Below are 17,754 nucleotides of genomic sequence, written 5' to 3'. Positions count from 1 at the left end.
AGTGTATCTGCCTCCACCACTGACTCAGGCAGTGCATTCCACGCACCAACCACTCTCTGAGTAAAAAACCTTCCTCTAATATCCTCCTTGAACTTCCCACCCCTTACCTTAAAGCCATGTCCTCTTGTATTGAGCAGTGGTGCCCCGGTGATGAGGTGCCTGCTATCCACTCTATCTATTCCTCTTATTATCTTGTACACCTCTATCATGTCTCCTCTCATCCTCCTGCTCTCCAAAGAGTAAAGCCCTAGCTCCCTTAATCTCTGATCATAATGCATACTTTCTAAACCAGGCAGCATCCTGGTAAATCTCCTCTGTACCCTTTCCAATGCTTCCACATCCTTCCTATAGTGAGGTAACCAGAACTGGACACAATACTCCAAGTGTGGCCTAACCAGAGTTTTATAGAGCTGCATCATTACATCGCGACTCTTAAACTCTATCCCTCGACTTATGAAAGCTAACACCCCATAAGCTTTCTTAACTACCCTATCCACCTGTGAGGCAACTTTCAGGGATCTGTGGACATGTACCCCGAGATCCCTCTGCTCCTCCACACTACCAAGTATCCTGCCATTTACTTTGTACTCTGCCTTGGAGTTTGTCCTTCCAAAGTGTACCACCTCACACTTCTCCGGGTTGGACTCCATCTGTCACTTCTCAGCCCACTTCTGCATCCTATCAATGTCTCTCTGCAATCTTTGATAATCCTCTACACTATCTACAACACCACCAACCTTTGTGTCGTCTGTTTACTTGCCAACCCACCCTTCTACCCCCTACATCCAGGTCGTTAATAAAAATCACGAACAGTAGAGGTTCCAGAACAGATCCTTATGGGACACCACTAGTCACAATCCTCCAATCTGAATGTACTCCCTCCACCACGACCCTCTGCCTTCGGCAGGCAAGCCAATTCTGAATCCACCTGGCCAAACTTCCCTGGATCCCATGCCTTCTAACTTTCTGAATAAGCCTACCATATGGAACCTTGTCAAATGCCTTACTAAAATCCACATAGATCACATCCACTGCACTACCCTCATCTATATGCCTGGTCACCTCCTCAAAGAACTCTATCAGGCTTGTTAGACACGATCTGCCCTTCACAAAGCCATGCTGACTGTCCCTGATCAGACCATGATTCTCTAAATGCCTATAGATCCTATCTCTAAGAATCTTTTCCTACAGCTTTCCCACCACAGACGTAAGGCTCACTGGTCTATAATTACACAGACTATCCCTGCTACCTTTTTTGAACAAGGGAACAACATTCGCCTCCCTCCAATCCTCCAGTACCATTCCTGTGGACAACGAGGACATAAAGATCCTAGCCAGAGGCTCAGCAATCTCTTCTCTCGCCTCGTGGAGCAGCCTGGGGAATATTCCGTCAGGCCCCGGGGACTTATCTGTCCTAATGTATTTTAACAACTGCAACACCACCTTTCCCTTAATATCAGCATGCTCCAGAACATCAACCTCCCTCATATTGTCCTCACCATCATCAATTTCCCTCTCATTGATGAATACTGAAGAGAAGTATTTATTGAGGACCTCGCTCACTTCCACAGCCTCCAGGCACATCTTCCCACCTTTATCTCTAATCGGTCCTACCTTCACTCCTGTCATCCTTTTTTCTTCACATAATTGAAGAATGCCTTGGGGTTTTCCTTTACCCTACTCGCCAAGACCTTCTCATGCCCGCTTCTTTCTCTTCTCAGCCCCTTATTAAGCTCCTTTCTTGCTTCCCTATATTCCTCAATAGACCCATCTGATCCTTGCTTCCTAAACCTCATGTATGCTGCCTTCTTCCTCCTGACTAGATCTTCCACCTCACTTGTCACCCATGGTTCCTTCACCCTACCATTCTTTATCTTCCTCACCGGGACAAATTTATCCCTTACATCCCGCAAGAGATCTCTAAACCACATGTCCATAGTACATTTCCCTGCAAAAACATCATCCCAATTCACACCCGCAAGTTCTAGCCTTCTCGCCTCATAATTTGCCTTTCCCCAATTAAAAACTTTCCTGTCCTCTCTGATTCTATCCTTTTCCATGATAATTATAAAGACCAGGGAGCGGTGGTCACTGTCCCCCAGATGCTCACCCACTGAGAGATCTGTGACCTGACCCGGTTCATCAACTAGTACTAGATCTAGTATGGCATTCCCCCTGGTCGGCCTGTCCACATACTGTGACAGGAATCCATCCTGGACACACTTAACAAATTCTGCCGCATCTAAGCCCTTGGAACTAATCAGGTGCCAATCAATATTAGGGAAGTTAAAGTCACCCATGATAACAACCCTGTTATTTTTGGAATATAAGGTGTTGTTCCTCCAACCTGAGTGTGGCTTCATCGTTACAGTAGAGGAAGCCGTGGATAGACATGTCAGAATGGGAATGGGATGTGGAATTAAAATGTGTGGCCACTGGGAGACCCTGCTTTCTCTGGCGGACAGAGGGTAGGTGTTCAGCAAAGCGGTCTCCCGGTCTGCGTCTGGTCTCGCCAATATATAGAAGGCCACATCGGGAGCACCGGACGCAGTATATCACCCCAGCTGACTCACAGGTGAAGTGTTGCCTCACCTGGAAGGACTGTCTGGGGCCCTGAATGGTGGTAAGGGAGGGAGTGTAAGAGCATGTGTAGCACTTGTTCCGCTTACAAGGATAAGTGCCAGGAGGGAGATCAGTGGGGAGGGATGGGGGGGACGAACGGACAAGGGAGTCGCGTAGGGAGCAATCCCTGCGGAAAGCAGAGAGGGGGGGAGGGAAAGATGTGCTTAGTGGTGGGATCCCGTTGTAGGTGGTGGAAGTTACGGAGAATAATATGTTGGACCCAGAGACTGGTGGCGTGGTAGGTGAGGACCAGGGGAACCCTATTCCTAGTGGGGTGGCGGGAGGATGGAGTGAGAGTAGATGTACGTGAAATAGGGGAGATGCGTTTGAGAGCAGAGTTGATAGTGCAGGAAGGGAAGCCCTTTCTTTAAAAAAGGAGGACATCTCCCTCATCCTTGAATGAAAAGCCTCATCCTGAGAGCAGATGTGGTGGAGACGGAGGAATTGCGAGAAGGGGATGGCATTTTTGCAAGAAACAGGGTGAGAAGAGGAATAGTCCAGATAGCTGTGAGAGTCAGTAGGCTTATAGTAGACATCAGTGGATAAGCTTTCTCCAGAGACAGAGACAGAAAGATCTAGAAAGGGGAGGGAGGTGTCGGAAATGGACCAGGTAAACTTGAGGGCAGGTTGAAAGTTGGAGGCAAAGTTAATAACGTCAACGAGTTCTGCATGTGTGCAGGAAGCAGCGCCAATGCAGTCGTTGATTCAGGGCCCCAGACAGTCCTTCCAGGTGAGGCGACACTTCACCTATGAGTCGGCTGGGGTGACATGCTATGTCCGCTGCTCCTGATGTGGCCTTCTATATATTGGCGAGACCCGATGCAGACTGGGAGACTGTTTCGCTGAACACCTACCCTCTGTCCACCAGAGAAAGCAGGATCTCCCAGTGGCCACACATTTTAATTGCACATCCCATTCCCATTCTGACATGTCTATCCACGGCCTCCTCTACTGTAAAGATGAAGCCACACTCAGAGTGGAAGAACAACACCTTATATTCCGTCTGGGTAGCCTCCAACCTGATGGCATGAAGATCGACTTCTCTAACTTCTGCTAATGCCCCACCTCCCCCTTGTATCCCAGCCGTTATTTATTTTTATACACACATTCTTTCTCTCACTCTCCTTTTTCTTCCTCTGTCCCTCTGAATATACCCCTTGCCCATCCTCTGGGTACCCCCCCCCCATCTTTCTCCCCAGACCTCCTGTCCCATGATCCTCTCGTATCCCTTTTGCCAATCACCTGTCCAGCTCTTGGCTCCATCCCTCCCCCTCCTGTCTTCTCCTATCATTTTGGATCTCCCCCTCCCCTCCCACTTTCAAATCTCTTACTCACTCTTCCTTCAGTTAGTTCTGACGAAGGGTCTCGGCCTGAAACTTCGACTGTACCTCTTCCTAGAGATGCTGCCTGGCCTGCTGCGTTCACCAGCAACTTTGATGTATGTTGCTTGAACTTCCAGCATCTGCAGAATTCCTGTTGTTAGCATGTACAGTTTGATGCAGCAGGTTGTCTGCATATGTGGCTGGATCCTTACAATTACACTGTCATAATTTGTTACAGGTAAGTCTAAAATCCAAGCAAGAGAGTGCTTCCTCGTATGTGGATTCTGCACATTCAGTTTTACCATTGCATCTTTACTTTGGTGGAGTGACTCATAGTTCCAGCATGAACACCGAAAAATTTCATTCTGTACATGTCATGTCAGAATCACAATCCAGTTTATTATCTCCAGCATGTGTCGTGAAATTTGTCAACTTAGCAGCAGCAGTACAGGACAATATAGAAAGTAAAAAAAATAAAAGAATCAGTCAATTCCAGTAGTATGTATATACATAATTAAATGATCAAAGAGTGCAGAAACAGGAACAATATATATTTAAAAAGTAGTGAGGTAGTGTTCATGGATTAGTGTCCATTTAAAACTCATATGGCAGAAGGCAAGAAACTGTTCCTAAACCGACTGCACCTTCAGGGAATGACATAGGCCATTCCTCCCATCGTGTTAATGCTAGCCTTCAGTGTTCTACGTTATCCTTCTCTTGCTTATTTCATTGTAACCCTGCAACTTTTTATTTTTCATAGTTTCCTAAGAGTTCCCCTGTGCTTGTTTCCCATCAGCATGGAATGATGGGGAATTTACAATATCCATTTCCTATACTTGCAGTTCATTGGCATGAGGGAAGAAACTAGAGCACAGGGGATTCCCAAATCATCAGCAATGACTCCACACTGACTTTCTCTGCACTGGAAAAACATGCAGGTGTTGTAAAACAAGGTCAAGTCCCTCAATATTCAATGGAATTGAATATTGAAGTAGCAGAGCATTTACAGCTGTGCTTCACCACAATATGATTTCAAGACTCGTGAATGTCTCTGAATACCTGTGAATCTTGGTAGTCTTTCACTTACTTATCTGCTTAGCCTGGATAGTGGCTTTCTCATCACCAATTAACTCCTCAATCAGTTTTCATTTACTTATGCACAAGGAGAACAGCCTGGCTCTGGCACCACACACTGTTTAGAAATTTGAACACAGAAATGCTATTTCTATACAGAAATGGACCAGCAGTTACAGATAAGTACAGTAACTGTTACCCTTGAATCCTTCATTAGCATTATTGTAATGCCAAATGTCTCCAGTCCCCTGCTGTGCAAAGGGAAGCTATGCTCTTCAAAGACTTCTCTTCAGAGACCTACCTTGCTGAGATTGTTTACACTCTATCCCACTTTATCCTCCATTGGATCCACACTTTGACTTCCATAATTACTTCCCTTTCACCATTTACCCATTCCTATTTCTGTCTTTCATCTCACCTCTTTACCTGCCTATTACCTTCTGGTGCTCCTCCCCCTTCCCTTTCTCCCATGGGTTCTGTTCTCTTGGAGCTGCAAGACTGCAGACTGCAGGATTAAATACATTCAAGATCCTCTGTCCCTCCACATTTCTTGCTGTGCTTCAGTTATTCCATGTTGCCTCACCTTGTATGAATATCTCTGTGCTGATTTTATCGGATTTCTCCAGGAATATTTCTGTTTGCTGCTTGTGTTCCCATCTAAACTTTCCATAGTGTTTTCCTGCAGGCCTTTATTCTTCAAAACAAAGAACATTGTTGGTACCAGAAAACCTGTTAGCTGCATTTTTCATATTAACGACATGAAGTAAAGGACCAATGAGTTCCTGAGACATGCAGAACACCAGCTGAAGCATCCTTTCATTCACTTAAAAAGTCCTGACGAAGGGTCTCGGCCTGAAACGTCGACTGCGCCTCTTCCTATAGATGCTGCTTGGCCTGCTGCGTTCACCAGCAACTTTGATGTATGTTGCTTTCATTCACTTACATTTCTATTGTGCTATTTCCCCTTGGATACCATGGGCAACAATCAGTCAGAATCTGTGCATCAAGTATCACCATCAATCCACCCGATTGGCTTTCTCAAAAGAACAATGAGTTAGTATTGTTGAGGATAACATCCCTTTGCAGGTTTGTGTTGACTGCAATTGATGAACTTACACCCGAACAGATGCACAACTTTAGCACTTGCAACTATTTTCAAATGGTTTTCTAAAGCCAATGAATCATTCTGTCATTGCAATTACAGCAATCTGTACCCTGGTATCATGCCAATATCATAGTCTATGTATGTACCATATTTTATTATATCTTGAGCACTGGAAAATACAGCTTGCCCTATGTCCTCTCTTGCCTCATTTAAAGGACAGGATGGACTTTGGGCTGGTCTAGCAGGTTTCCAACATGAAGATCCTGCAACCTTGATGTGTCCTCACCTTCCTTACAGCATAACTGCTCGTGACACCAGTAACAAGGGGAAACAGGAGCCTGAAGGCACACACTCAACAATTCAGGAATAGCTTCTTCCCCTCTGCCATCAGATTTCTTTTTTTTAATATAATTTTTATTGAATTTTCAAAAAGAATACATGAAAAGATAAAATCAACCCATCTCCCCTTAACCCTCCCCCCCCATTTATATAGTCCTACCTAAGAGAAAGAAAGAAAAAAAAAAGAAGAGCCGCCTGGGTATTGGAAGGTTTCCACATGCTCCATGGGATTCAAAATAAATTTGGTATAATTATTCGTTATTTTCCCCAAGTAACCAGATTCTTTGTCGGAGCACTTAAATATGACATCCTATCTTTTGTAAATAAGGGCGCCAAATATTCAAGAATGTTAGATAATTATCTCTTAAATTATAAGTAATTTTTTCAAGTGGAATAGAACTAGTCATTTCATTATTCCAATGATCCATACTTAAATACGAATCAGATTTCCAAGTAACTGCTATAGTCTTCTTAGCTACTGCCAATGCAATTTTTATAAATTCTTTCTGATATTTATTCAATTTAAGTTTCGGTTTTATCCCTTCAATATCACCTAATAGAAATAATACAGGGTTATGTGGAAGTTGAATTCCAGTAATTTGTTCCAATAAGACTCTTAAATTTATCCAAAAGGGTTGAATTTTAAAACAAGACCAAGTAGAATGTAAAAAAGTACCAATTTCTTGATTACACCGAAAACATTTATCAGATAGATTTGAACTTAATCTATTTATTTTTTGTGGTGTAATATATAATTGGTGTAAAAAATTATATTGTACTAATCTAAGTCGAACATTTATTGTATTTGTCATACTGTCCAGACAAAGTCTTGACCAATTTATTTCATCAATATTAATATTCAGATCTGTTTCCCATTTTTGCTTTGACTTATGGGTTCCTTGTTTAATTATCTGTTCTTGAATCAAATTATACATACAAGAAATAATTTTTTTAATTTTCCCTTTTTGAATTAAAATTTCAATTTCATTAGCTTTTGGCAAAAACATTGTTTGACCCAGCTTACCTATTAAGTAAGCCCTTAACTGAAAGTAGCAAAAGAAAGTATTATTAGATATTTTATATTTATCCTTTAATTGTTCAAATGACATCAATATACCTCGCTCAAAACAATCTCCTATAAATTTAATCCCTTTTTGGTACCAATTATATAAAAGTTGATTGTCCATTGTAAAAGGAATAAGTCTATTTTGAAACAAAGGTCTCCTTGCTAATAGAGATTTCTGTGTTTCCTTATCAACATTTATCTTATTCCATAGATCAATCAAGTGTGTTAATATAGGAGATTCTTTCTTTTCCCATATCCATTTAGATTCCCATTTATATATAAAATCTTCAGGTTTATTTTCTCTTATCTTGTCTAGTTCTATTTTAATCCATGCTGGTTTTTGATCATCGAAAAAAGATGCAATAAATCTAAGTTGATTTGCTTTATAGTAATTTTTAAAGTTTGGAAGTTGTAACCCTCCTAACCTAAATTTATATAAGCAACATACATCAAAGTTGCTGGTGAACGCAGCAGGCCAGGCAGCATCTATAGGAAGAGGCGCAGTCGACGTTTCAGGCCGAGACCATGTCAGTTTTTCCAATGATATTCTTGACATTTTACCTTTCCAAAGAAATTTTCTCACAGATTTATTTAACTCTTGAAAAAATTTCTGTGGCAATTGTATTGGTAATGTTTGAAACAAATACTGTAATCTCGGAAATATATTCATTTTTACAACATTGACTCTACCTACTAATGTTATTGGTAGTATCATCCATTTGTCAAGATCTTCTTGAATTTTTCTCAATAGTGGTAAATAATTAAATTTATATAAATTCTTTACATCACTATCAAGTCTTATACCTAAATACTTTATACCATTTACCGGCCATCTAAATTGGGTTACTAATGGACATTGACTATAGTCTCCTTTAGTAAGAGACAAAATTTCACTTTTATCCCAGTTTATTTTGTAACCTGATACCTTCCCATATTCATCCAATCTAGATGATAATTTATGTAACGAATGTTGTGGGTTTGTTAAATAGATCAAAACATCATCGGCAAAAAGATTAATTTTATATTCCTCTTGGTTAACTCTAAAACCCATAATATCTGGATCCAATCTAATTAGTTCTGCTAATGGCTCTATCGCCAATACAAATAGAGCAGGTGATAGTGGACAACCTTGTCTAGTTGACCTTTTTAGCTGAAATGGTGTTGAAATTTGAGAGTTTGTCACTACTTTAGCTTTAGGGTTAGAATTTAAAGTTTTAATCCAATTTATAAAAGATGTTCCTAACCCATATTTTTCTAATACTTTAAATAAAAAATCCCATTCTAATCTATCAAATGCTTTTTCTGCATCCAAAGCTACTACTATACTCTTCTCATCCCTTTTTTGTGCTAAATGAATTATACTGAGTAGCCGAGTTACATTATCTGCCAGTTGTCTATTTTTAATAAATCCTGTTTGATCCATATGTATTAATTTTGGTAAATATTTAGATAATCTATTCGATAAAATTTTTGCTATTATTTTATAATCCGTATTCAATAAAGAAATAGGCCTGTATGATGTTGGTTTCATAGGGTCTCTGTCCTTTTTTGGCAATACTATTACAATCGCTGTTGACAAAGATTCTGGAAGTTTATGTATTTTTTCTACTTGACGTATTAGTTCCATAAAAAGAGGAAATAATAAATCTTTAAATTTTTTATAAAATTCAGGTGGAAAACCATCTTCTCCTGGAGATTTATTACTTTGAAGTGATCCTAAAGCTTCTTCAACTTCTTTTAATGTAAAAGGCATATCTAATCCCCTCTGTTCTTCCAAATTCAATTTTGGAAGAGAAACTTGTGATAAAAACCTTTCTATCTCATTAACATCGTTTTGGGATTCTGATTGATATAATTCAGAATAAAAATTTTTAAAGGTTTCATTTATTTCAAGAGGTTTATAAGATATTTTATTTGCCCTTGTTCTAATTGCATTTATTGTTTTGGAAGCTTGTTCTGTGTTCAACTGCCAGGCAAGAATTTTATGTGCTCTCTCACCTAACTCATAATACCTTTGTTTAGATCTTATAATTGCTTTTTCCGTTCTACATGTCTGAGGTGTATTATATTGTAACTTCTTATTGACAAGTTGTCTTCGTTTTTCTTCTGACATATATCTTTGTGATTCTTTTTCTATTCTTGTAATCTCTTTTTCCAATAGATCTAGTTCTGCCATATATTCTTTCTTAATTTTAGACGTATAACTTATTATCTGTCCCCTAAGATATGCTTTCATCGCATCCCATAATATAAATTTATCCTCCACTGAATGAAAATTTGTATCCAAAAAAAATTGAATCTGCTTTTTCATAAAATCACAAAAATCTTGATGTTTTAATAATATTGAATTAAATCTCCATCTATAAGCCACTTCTTCCTTATCAGCCATTATTATTGTCATTAATAAAGGAGAATGATCTGATAATATTCTTGCTTTATATTCCATATTTTTCACTCTGTGTTGAATATGCATTGATAATAGAAAAAAAATCTATCCTTGAATAAGTTTTATGTCTATGGGAATAGAACGAATAGTCTCTTTCTTTAGGATTGATTCTTCTCCATATATCAATCAAATTTAAATCTTTCATCAATGATAAATTTAGATTTACTACCATCGATTTTATAACAGCCTTGGTTGATCTATCTAAGACTGGGTCTAAGCAAAAATTGAAGTCGCCTCCAATTAATATTTTTTCATGTGCATCCGCCAAATTCAAAAAAGTTTCTTGTATAAATTTTGCATCATTTTCATTTGGTGCATAAATATTCATAAAAGTCCATAGTTCGGAAAAAAGTTGACAATGTATAATCACATATCTCCCCGCAGAATCAGTTATTACATTTTGTATCCTAATTGGTAACGTTTTATTGATCAAAATTGCTACTCCCCTCGCTTTTGAATTAAATGAGGCCGCAACAACATTACCCACCCAATCTCTCTTTAGTTTCTGATGTTCTGTTTCTGTTAGGTGCGTTTCCTGTAAAAAAGCTAAATCTATCTTCATTTTTTTAATATATGTTAAGATTCTTTTTCTTTTCACTGGTCCATTAAGCCCATTAACATTAAAACTCAAAAAATTCAATAAATTAGTCATTATTCTTAACAAAGTTACTCCAATCTAAAACATTACTTATCTTCTCAACTCTCATAGTTCCTTGGGGAATCACTTTAAACTTCACCATGATGCTATGTGTTCCCCCCCCCCCAACCTTCCAGGCAAAAAGAGAAAAAAAGATAGAAAAAAAAAGAAAAAACAAAATACCCCCCCCACTAATGTTGTGAATGAAAAGATACACAACACTACCCCCTCCATTTTACGGGTCGCGGCAAAAGCCACGCTTGCACACATGATTAACGTAGCAATCGATCAGTGCTTCTTCCAGCTCCCCCGCAACAAAAAAAAGTTATATATATATAAACAAAATTAGTACTATTATTCCCAGCTAATTTCCTCCAGTATTAACCTTTCTTACGCCCCTCATATAATTAATACTATATTTATACATTCATCCAGCTTCAAAAATCCAACAAATCCATTCTTAAACCCAATCTTCATCTTCAATCTATCTCGCTCTCCTGAGTTTGTTCTTGTATCTGGTGAATATTCAGAGAATCTTGCACAAACTGCTCTGCTTTCTGGTAGTCATCAAAAAATCTTTTTTCTCCACCAGACAAAAAAATCTTCAAAGTTGCAGGATAACACAGTATAAATTGATAACCATGCTCCCATAGGGTTTTTTTCACTGGATTAAACTTCCTCCTTTTCTTCAAAAGTTCGTAACTTATATCAGGGTAGAAAAAAACTCTTTTCCCTTTAATTATCAATGGCCCTTTTCTATCTTTGGCAGCTCGAACAGCCGCCTGTAGAATCCTTTCCTTGTCTTGAAATCTTAAGAATTTTATTAAAATCGATCGTGGATATTGGTCATCTTTTGGTTTTGGTCTTAAAGCTCTATGTGCCCGCTCAATTTCAATTGATCGAGCCTCCTCTCCCATTTGCAAAACCTCCAGGATCCATCTTTGAAAAAATTCTATGGGCTTTTCTCCTTCCATACCTTCTGTAAGACCAACAATTTTTATATTATTACATCTACTGAAATTTTCCAACATGTCCACTTTCTCCAAGAGTCGGTTTCTTTCCGAGTTCCAGACAAGCAAATCATTTTCTGTTTTTTCCACTCTATCATTCATAAGCCCCATTTCTCTTTCCATCTTCTGAAGCTTCTTTTCCATTTTGTCCTGTCTTTCCATAACTTTATTATAGCATCTCTTCGTATCTCTAAGCTCTTCTCTTACTTTCCTTAATTCAGCCGTTGATCGCAATACAGCCTCTCTTATGTCTCTATCATCTCCTTTACTTCCACTCGCTTCCAATTCTTCCTCCTCTTCTTCATCTGTGTTCTCTGCAGAATCCAGTTCTGACTCTGAGTCATTTTCAATTGCAGTGGGTGTCAGTTCTTGTAGTTTGTGTTGTGTCGATTTGCGCATGCGCAATTCCGTTGCCTTCTTCGGAGCAACCTCTGCCACCGCCATTGCTCCTTGTTCTACCGAAGGAGATCCAACCTGAGTCCGAGGCTCCATCGTTGCAGTAGGCCCCATTTTTCTTCCCGTCTCATGGCTGCTTCGCAACAGCAGACTTCTTTTGTTGCGGTTTAGGAGGCATACCGTAAAGTAGTCTTACAAAGTTTATAAATAGTTTTCAAAAAATATTTACCAACTTTGTTTTATTTAAACGGTACTTTACTGATTTGTTGCGGGAGAGCTGAATTTACACGTCTCAATCCCACGTCATCACGTGACGCCCCATGCCATCAGATTTCTGAATGCACATTGAACTCATGAACACAACCTTTCTACTTTATTTCTCTTTTTGTGTACCAATTTAACTTCTAAATAAGAATGATCAATTAGAGTAAATAAATAATTTATGTATTGTCACATACTGCTGACACGGAGCAACAAATTTCAAGTCAATCAGGTGCATTTATTATCAAAGAATGTATAAATTGTACAATTTTGAGATTGGTTTGCTAACAGGTAGCCATAAAGCAAGACCCAATTTTAAAAAAAAAGAATACAAATTAAAACAAACTAAAAACCAACACCTAATGCACAAGCGAAAGAAAAAAAAACACAAATCATACAAACAATTGAAGCGAACAACATTCTGACACACAACCAATTTCATAACATACTGTCTGTCAGTGATATTAAACCTGATTGTGATCCTAACATTTCAGGTTGAAGATCCTGCTTCAGCTTTACGTTAGCATTTAGTGAAATGCTAACATCAGTCCCGTCTTACACAGAGACTGATACAAGCAAGTGTTTGAGGTACTTACTTGCATCTTGTCCCCTCCACCGATGGTCACTATCAGGACCCAAATTCAATACCAATCCAACATCAAAAGGTGCATTTGATTTTAGCTGAATGTGCTTTCTTGCAAACTTTACCATTCCAGTTTCAATTTTAGTCTCACTCCTGCACACATCTGGTCATCAGCTGTCAGTATCTGTCCTTAGCCACCTCCGTATTGCTTCATCCATGGGTATATGGGTATTGGGCTTCACGACTGTTTTCAATTGGGATGTTTCTCTCTTTGCATTTCATTATCTCCTCTTTCAATAACTTCGACTGTTCTTAATTTCCTTTGTCACTGGATCTAGTCTAGTTTTAATTCTTTTTGAAATACATTTGCCCCCTCTCCAGTTTAATCCATCCCCTGCACAATATATCACTAGCAACTCCTCTGTTTGACACAGTTCATCTTCTAAGTGTAGGTTCAGAACCACCTCCTCTCCTGCTCGGTTTGCCACGTGCTGATTAAAGACTGTGCTCTCAATCACATTCCAAACCTTGGCTCTTTTCCAACTCTTCCTTCTGTTCCTGCACAATAGTGACAGGGTGATTGAAATCCACAGTCATCTTTAATCTGGCACTTTTGTACGCCCAGAAATGTCTGAACATGTGTGTAAAACAATAGATACACACATACACACACACACACACACCCACCCACCCACCCACCGGGCCAGGTAGCATCTGTGAAAATGTCTGAACAGTCGACGTTTTGTACAGCTCAGAAATGTCTGAACATGTGTGTAAAGCAACACACACACACACACACACACACACACACAATGCTGGAGGAACACAGCGGGTCAGACAGCATCTGTGAAAATGAATGAACAGTCGACATTTTGAGCCAAGACCCTCTTCAGGGCTGGAAAGGAAGGGGGAAGACACGAGAATAAAAAGATGGTTGGCGGGGGAGTGCGGAAGAAGGAAGATGATTGGTGAAGCCAGGTAGCTGGGAAAGATAAAGGGCTGGAGCGAAAGGAGTCTGCGAGGTGAGAGGATGAGTTTCAATATGTTTTGCTCTGATCATTGAGGTCAAGGCTACACAGTCATAGATATTTTGTCTCAGTTCAACATACTTTTTGACTCTACCCATTGTCCATAGAGCAGAAACAGTCCATTCAGCCCATCATATCCATGATGACCACAGTTTACTATTCAACTTCCCAACATTTGGTTCATAGCCGACAATGCCTTGGCAATTTCAAAGTTCAAAATATATTTAAGATTAAAGTATGTCTGCCATCTATGAACTGCATATTCATCTTCTCGCAGGCAGCCACAAAACAAAGAAACACAATTGGTGGACTAGTCCTGAATGAGCGTTTGTTCACCAACAACTCGGGCAGTGTGGTTCAGAAAGCAGGCGCTCACAGAGTGATAAGACTTTTTTTTTGGTATTCCCTCTGAAACTCATATTCCTGAAATCTACAGTCCCCCTCTTAGAGACTTCAGCCTTGAAAACTGGCTTCTCCATACTTATTCTGTTTATGAAACTCATTGCTTTGTCTCTTCATTAGATCTTCCATTGGCAGCCTCTAATGCATGGAAACCCAAACTGGCTTCTCAGACCCAAACTGTGACATCCCGTACAAGGCAATTGCCCAGTAAATCTGCTCTGCAGCGTTATCTGGGATATCATTGGGAACGGAGTGTAATTCCAGATCATAGAACAATACAGCTCAGTACTGGCTCTTCAGTGCGTGACATTGTGCTGACCTTTAACCCAATCTTTCCCTCCTACATGTCTCTCCTTTGTTTCTAAGTTCCTTAAATGTCCCCAGTGTATCTGTCTGTACTACTACCCCTGCTAGGGTGTACCATGTACCCACCATACACTGAATTGAATGGAGATGCATATACTTGAATGACTTGGATGTAGACGTGTGAGTCTTGATAGTAAATTGCCGATGACATGAAGGTTGGTGAGTGCTTTACGGTGCTGAAGTTTGTCAGACAACACAGAGATCCATGTGTGGGTACAGTAAAGATGTCTGAAGATGCTGCATGGACGAGCAAATGGAACTTAATACAATTTAGATTTATCTATTAATCACTTTTACATCTACACCTGCAGTTTGGGATGTTGATAAGACTAATGCTCGATGCTCGATTCATGGATACTCGAGTATGAGGGTGGATAGAAGGACAACATGAGGACATTTATTGGCAATGACAAGGCCGCTATTTGTGATCGTAGATGTGATACAGACCTTTATTATTCAGGGTACAGAATACAGAACTTTCTAAAGCTTTTGTCAGACATCGGTGGTAGTTTTGGTCACCAGAGCATGGGAAGAATGCAGGGGAGGTGCAATGGCAGATACCCAGGCTGAAATGTTTCAGTTATGATGAGAGTGTGGAGAGGTTAGGCATGTTCTGGAGCAAAGGAGGTGAAAAGGAATATCATATTGGTGTATAAAATGAAAGGATATTGAGAGGGTTGGCTGCGAGTAACCTTTACCATATCAATGATATGGAATTAATGGCTGTTGTAAAGTTTACAGACAATACAATGATAGGTGGAGAGGCAGGTAGTTCTGAGGAAGTACAGAGGTGAGAAAGGGACTCAGATGGATTAGGAGAATGGGCAAAGAAGTGGCAGATTGAATACAGTGTCGGGAAGTGTATGGTTATGTACTTTGTTAGAAGAAACGATAGGTTCTCTCCATTTTCAACATGGAGTGAAAATTCAAATATCTGAGGTGCAAAGGGACTTGGAAGCTTTTGTACAGGATTCCAAAAAGGTTAATTTCCAGGATGAGTCACTGGTGAGGAAGGTAATAGGATGTTACCATTCATTTCAAGAACACGAGAATAGATAAGCAAGGATATAATGTTGAGGCTTTATGAAGCACTGGTAAGGCATCACTTGGAGTATTGTAATTGGGTCTGGGCACCTTATTCTAGAAAGGATGTGCTGAAACTGGAGAGGGTTCAAAGGTTAATGAAAATAATTTCAGGATTGAACGGCGTGTCATAGTGTTTGATTGCTCTGAGCCTGTATTCACTAGAATTTAGAATAATGAGGGGTGACCTAATTGAAGCTTATCTGCTTTTGAAAGTGGATATGGTAAAGATGGTTCCCCTGGTGAGAGAGCCCAGGACCAGATGAAACAGCCTCAGAACAGAGGGTCATCCTTTTAGAACAGAGATAAGGATGAATATCTCCAGCCAGTGAGTGGTGAATCTATGGAATTTGTTGCCACAGATGACTCTGGAGGCCATCTTTACATATATTTAAGGCAGAGGTTGATCGATTCTTGATTGGCCAGGGCATGAAGGGATATGGGGAGAAGGCAGGAGAGGAAAAATGGATCAGCCATCTTGTAATTGTGGAGCAGTCTCAATGGGTCACGTGGCCTAATTGTGCTCCTCTAGCTTATGGTCTTATATCAGACGTAGAAAAAACTAGGGAATATGTAGCAGTGGTTCACAGGGTTTGTGAAGGAGACCTTAACCCCTGGAGCAGCAAATGCTTGGAATGCACTGCCTCAGAGAGTGGTTGCTGAAAGAATTTATGTGTCTTAACTGAGTAAGAATCATTTCGGCAAAGAGGAGTATGGACCAGGTTGGGACTGATAGGACTGAGAGGTGGCCACTGTCAGTATGGATGTTTATACACGCCATGATTCAGTTTTACTACCACCAATTCAATAAAGAGAGCTGGAAGGTGAAACTGCACTGAGAGTGTTTATGTGAGTAGGTGATCATTATTTTAGAGTGTACACCTGAGATTGGTGGAGTGGGGGTGAGTTACAAGAGGCATTAATATCAACACTGTTAATTAATATTGTGAATTAAGATTATTGTTTATATCATTGACACTGAGCATACTCCTGCTGCAGTTTCCACACTCGGTGATCCGTGTGTAAACCACACTATCCTGGATCAGCCCTGGAGGAGCACGGATTGTTCATCGGAAGAATGCAGTAAATACATGAATGATGAAACCCGGACAGAAGGATGGTACCGATTCAAGAGGTAATGGGAGGAGACAATTAAATTAATATCAGTCAATCAAATGGAGAATATGCTGGGAACAAGGGGAATGTGAAGGAAAATTTATTTTTTTGTTAGAGGGATGTGGCAGTGTCCATAAACATCTTTGCGTCTGGGAGAGGGAATGGATAAGGTTGTCTGGGATCATTATGTAGAAAGGACTGGATATATAGGGTTTGATACACAGGGTTTTGAGTTATTATTGAAAGAAATGGGACAAGTTGTGGATACATAGAGATGTCAGCATCAGTCAAACAGGGAATGGGATTATCAGTCACAGGCATGGAACAGGGAGTGGGTGCAGGAAGTCTGAGATGGAGCAGAGACTAAACGTAGGAAGTGGGAAGCGCTCAGTCCCTTTCCCAGGCAATGGGGCATGAATGTAATAGAGAAAAGCACGAAGTATAAAAGGGACACCACATGGGAAATGCTGGAGAAACTCAGCAGGTCGAGCAACGTCTTTGATGAGGAATAAATACTCACTATTTTAAGCCAAGACCCTTCATTGGGACTGGGAAGAAAGGAGGTGGAACGCAGTTTAAGAACATGTGGAGGGAGGAGGATTTAAGTGGAAAACAAGCTGAAGGTGATAGATGAGGCCAGGAGACATGAAAGGTGGGGACGATGTGAGAAGCCGGGATTGAAATCAGGACACCATTGCAGACTTCAAAGCTAAATACAGTAGAGTTTCCTGCAATGCTGCCCCTCTCCCAAATGAGCAAAATCTTTCTTTTTTCACTCGATCTGATGTTGCCAATTCTGAGCCCCTGAAGAGAGCTGCTGATGTGACCGGCAGCTTGGTCATCTGAGGCTGAAGTACGCAAGTGTTTCCAACGAGTGGACAGTCGCAAAGCTGTAGGT

The 17,754-nt window shown here is 40.2% G+C and overlaps 1 protein-coding gene across 1 annotated transcript in view; it reads left to right on the top strand.

Annotated features, from left to right (window-relative positions):
- Window positions 1-17,754, top strand: part of LOC134341521 (uncharacterized) — a 77,349-nt gene that overhangs the window by 18,096 nt on the left and 41,499 nt on the right. The window contains exon 9 of the mRNA XM_063039393.1: window positions 16,740-16,875. Coding sequence (XP_062895463.1) covers window positions 16,740-16,875 — 136 coding nt within the window. The remainder of the gene's footprint in view (window positions 1-16,739; window positions 16,876-17,754) is intronic.

The sequence above is a fragment of the Mobula hypostoma genome, unplaced genomic scaffold (genome assembly GCF_963921235.1).
Source record: "Mobula hypostoma unplaced genomic scaffold, sMobHyp1.1 scaffold_36, whole genome shotgun sequence".
In the NCBI taxonomy this organism is placed as follows: Eukaryota; Metazoa; Chordata; class Chondrichthyes; order Myliobatiformes; family Myliobatidae; genus Mobula; species Mobula hypostoma.
The sequence above is the reverse complement of the archived record's forward strand: the minus strand, read 5'-3'. Positions and strand labels throughout refer to the sequence as shown.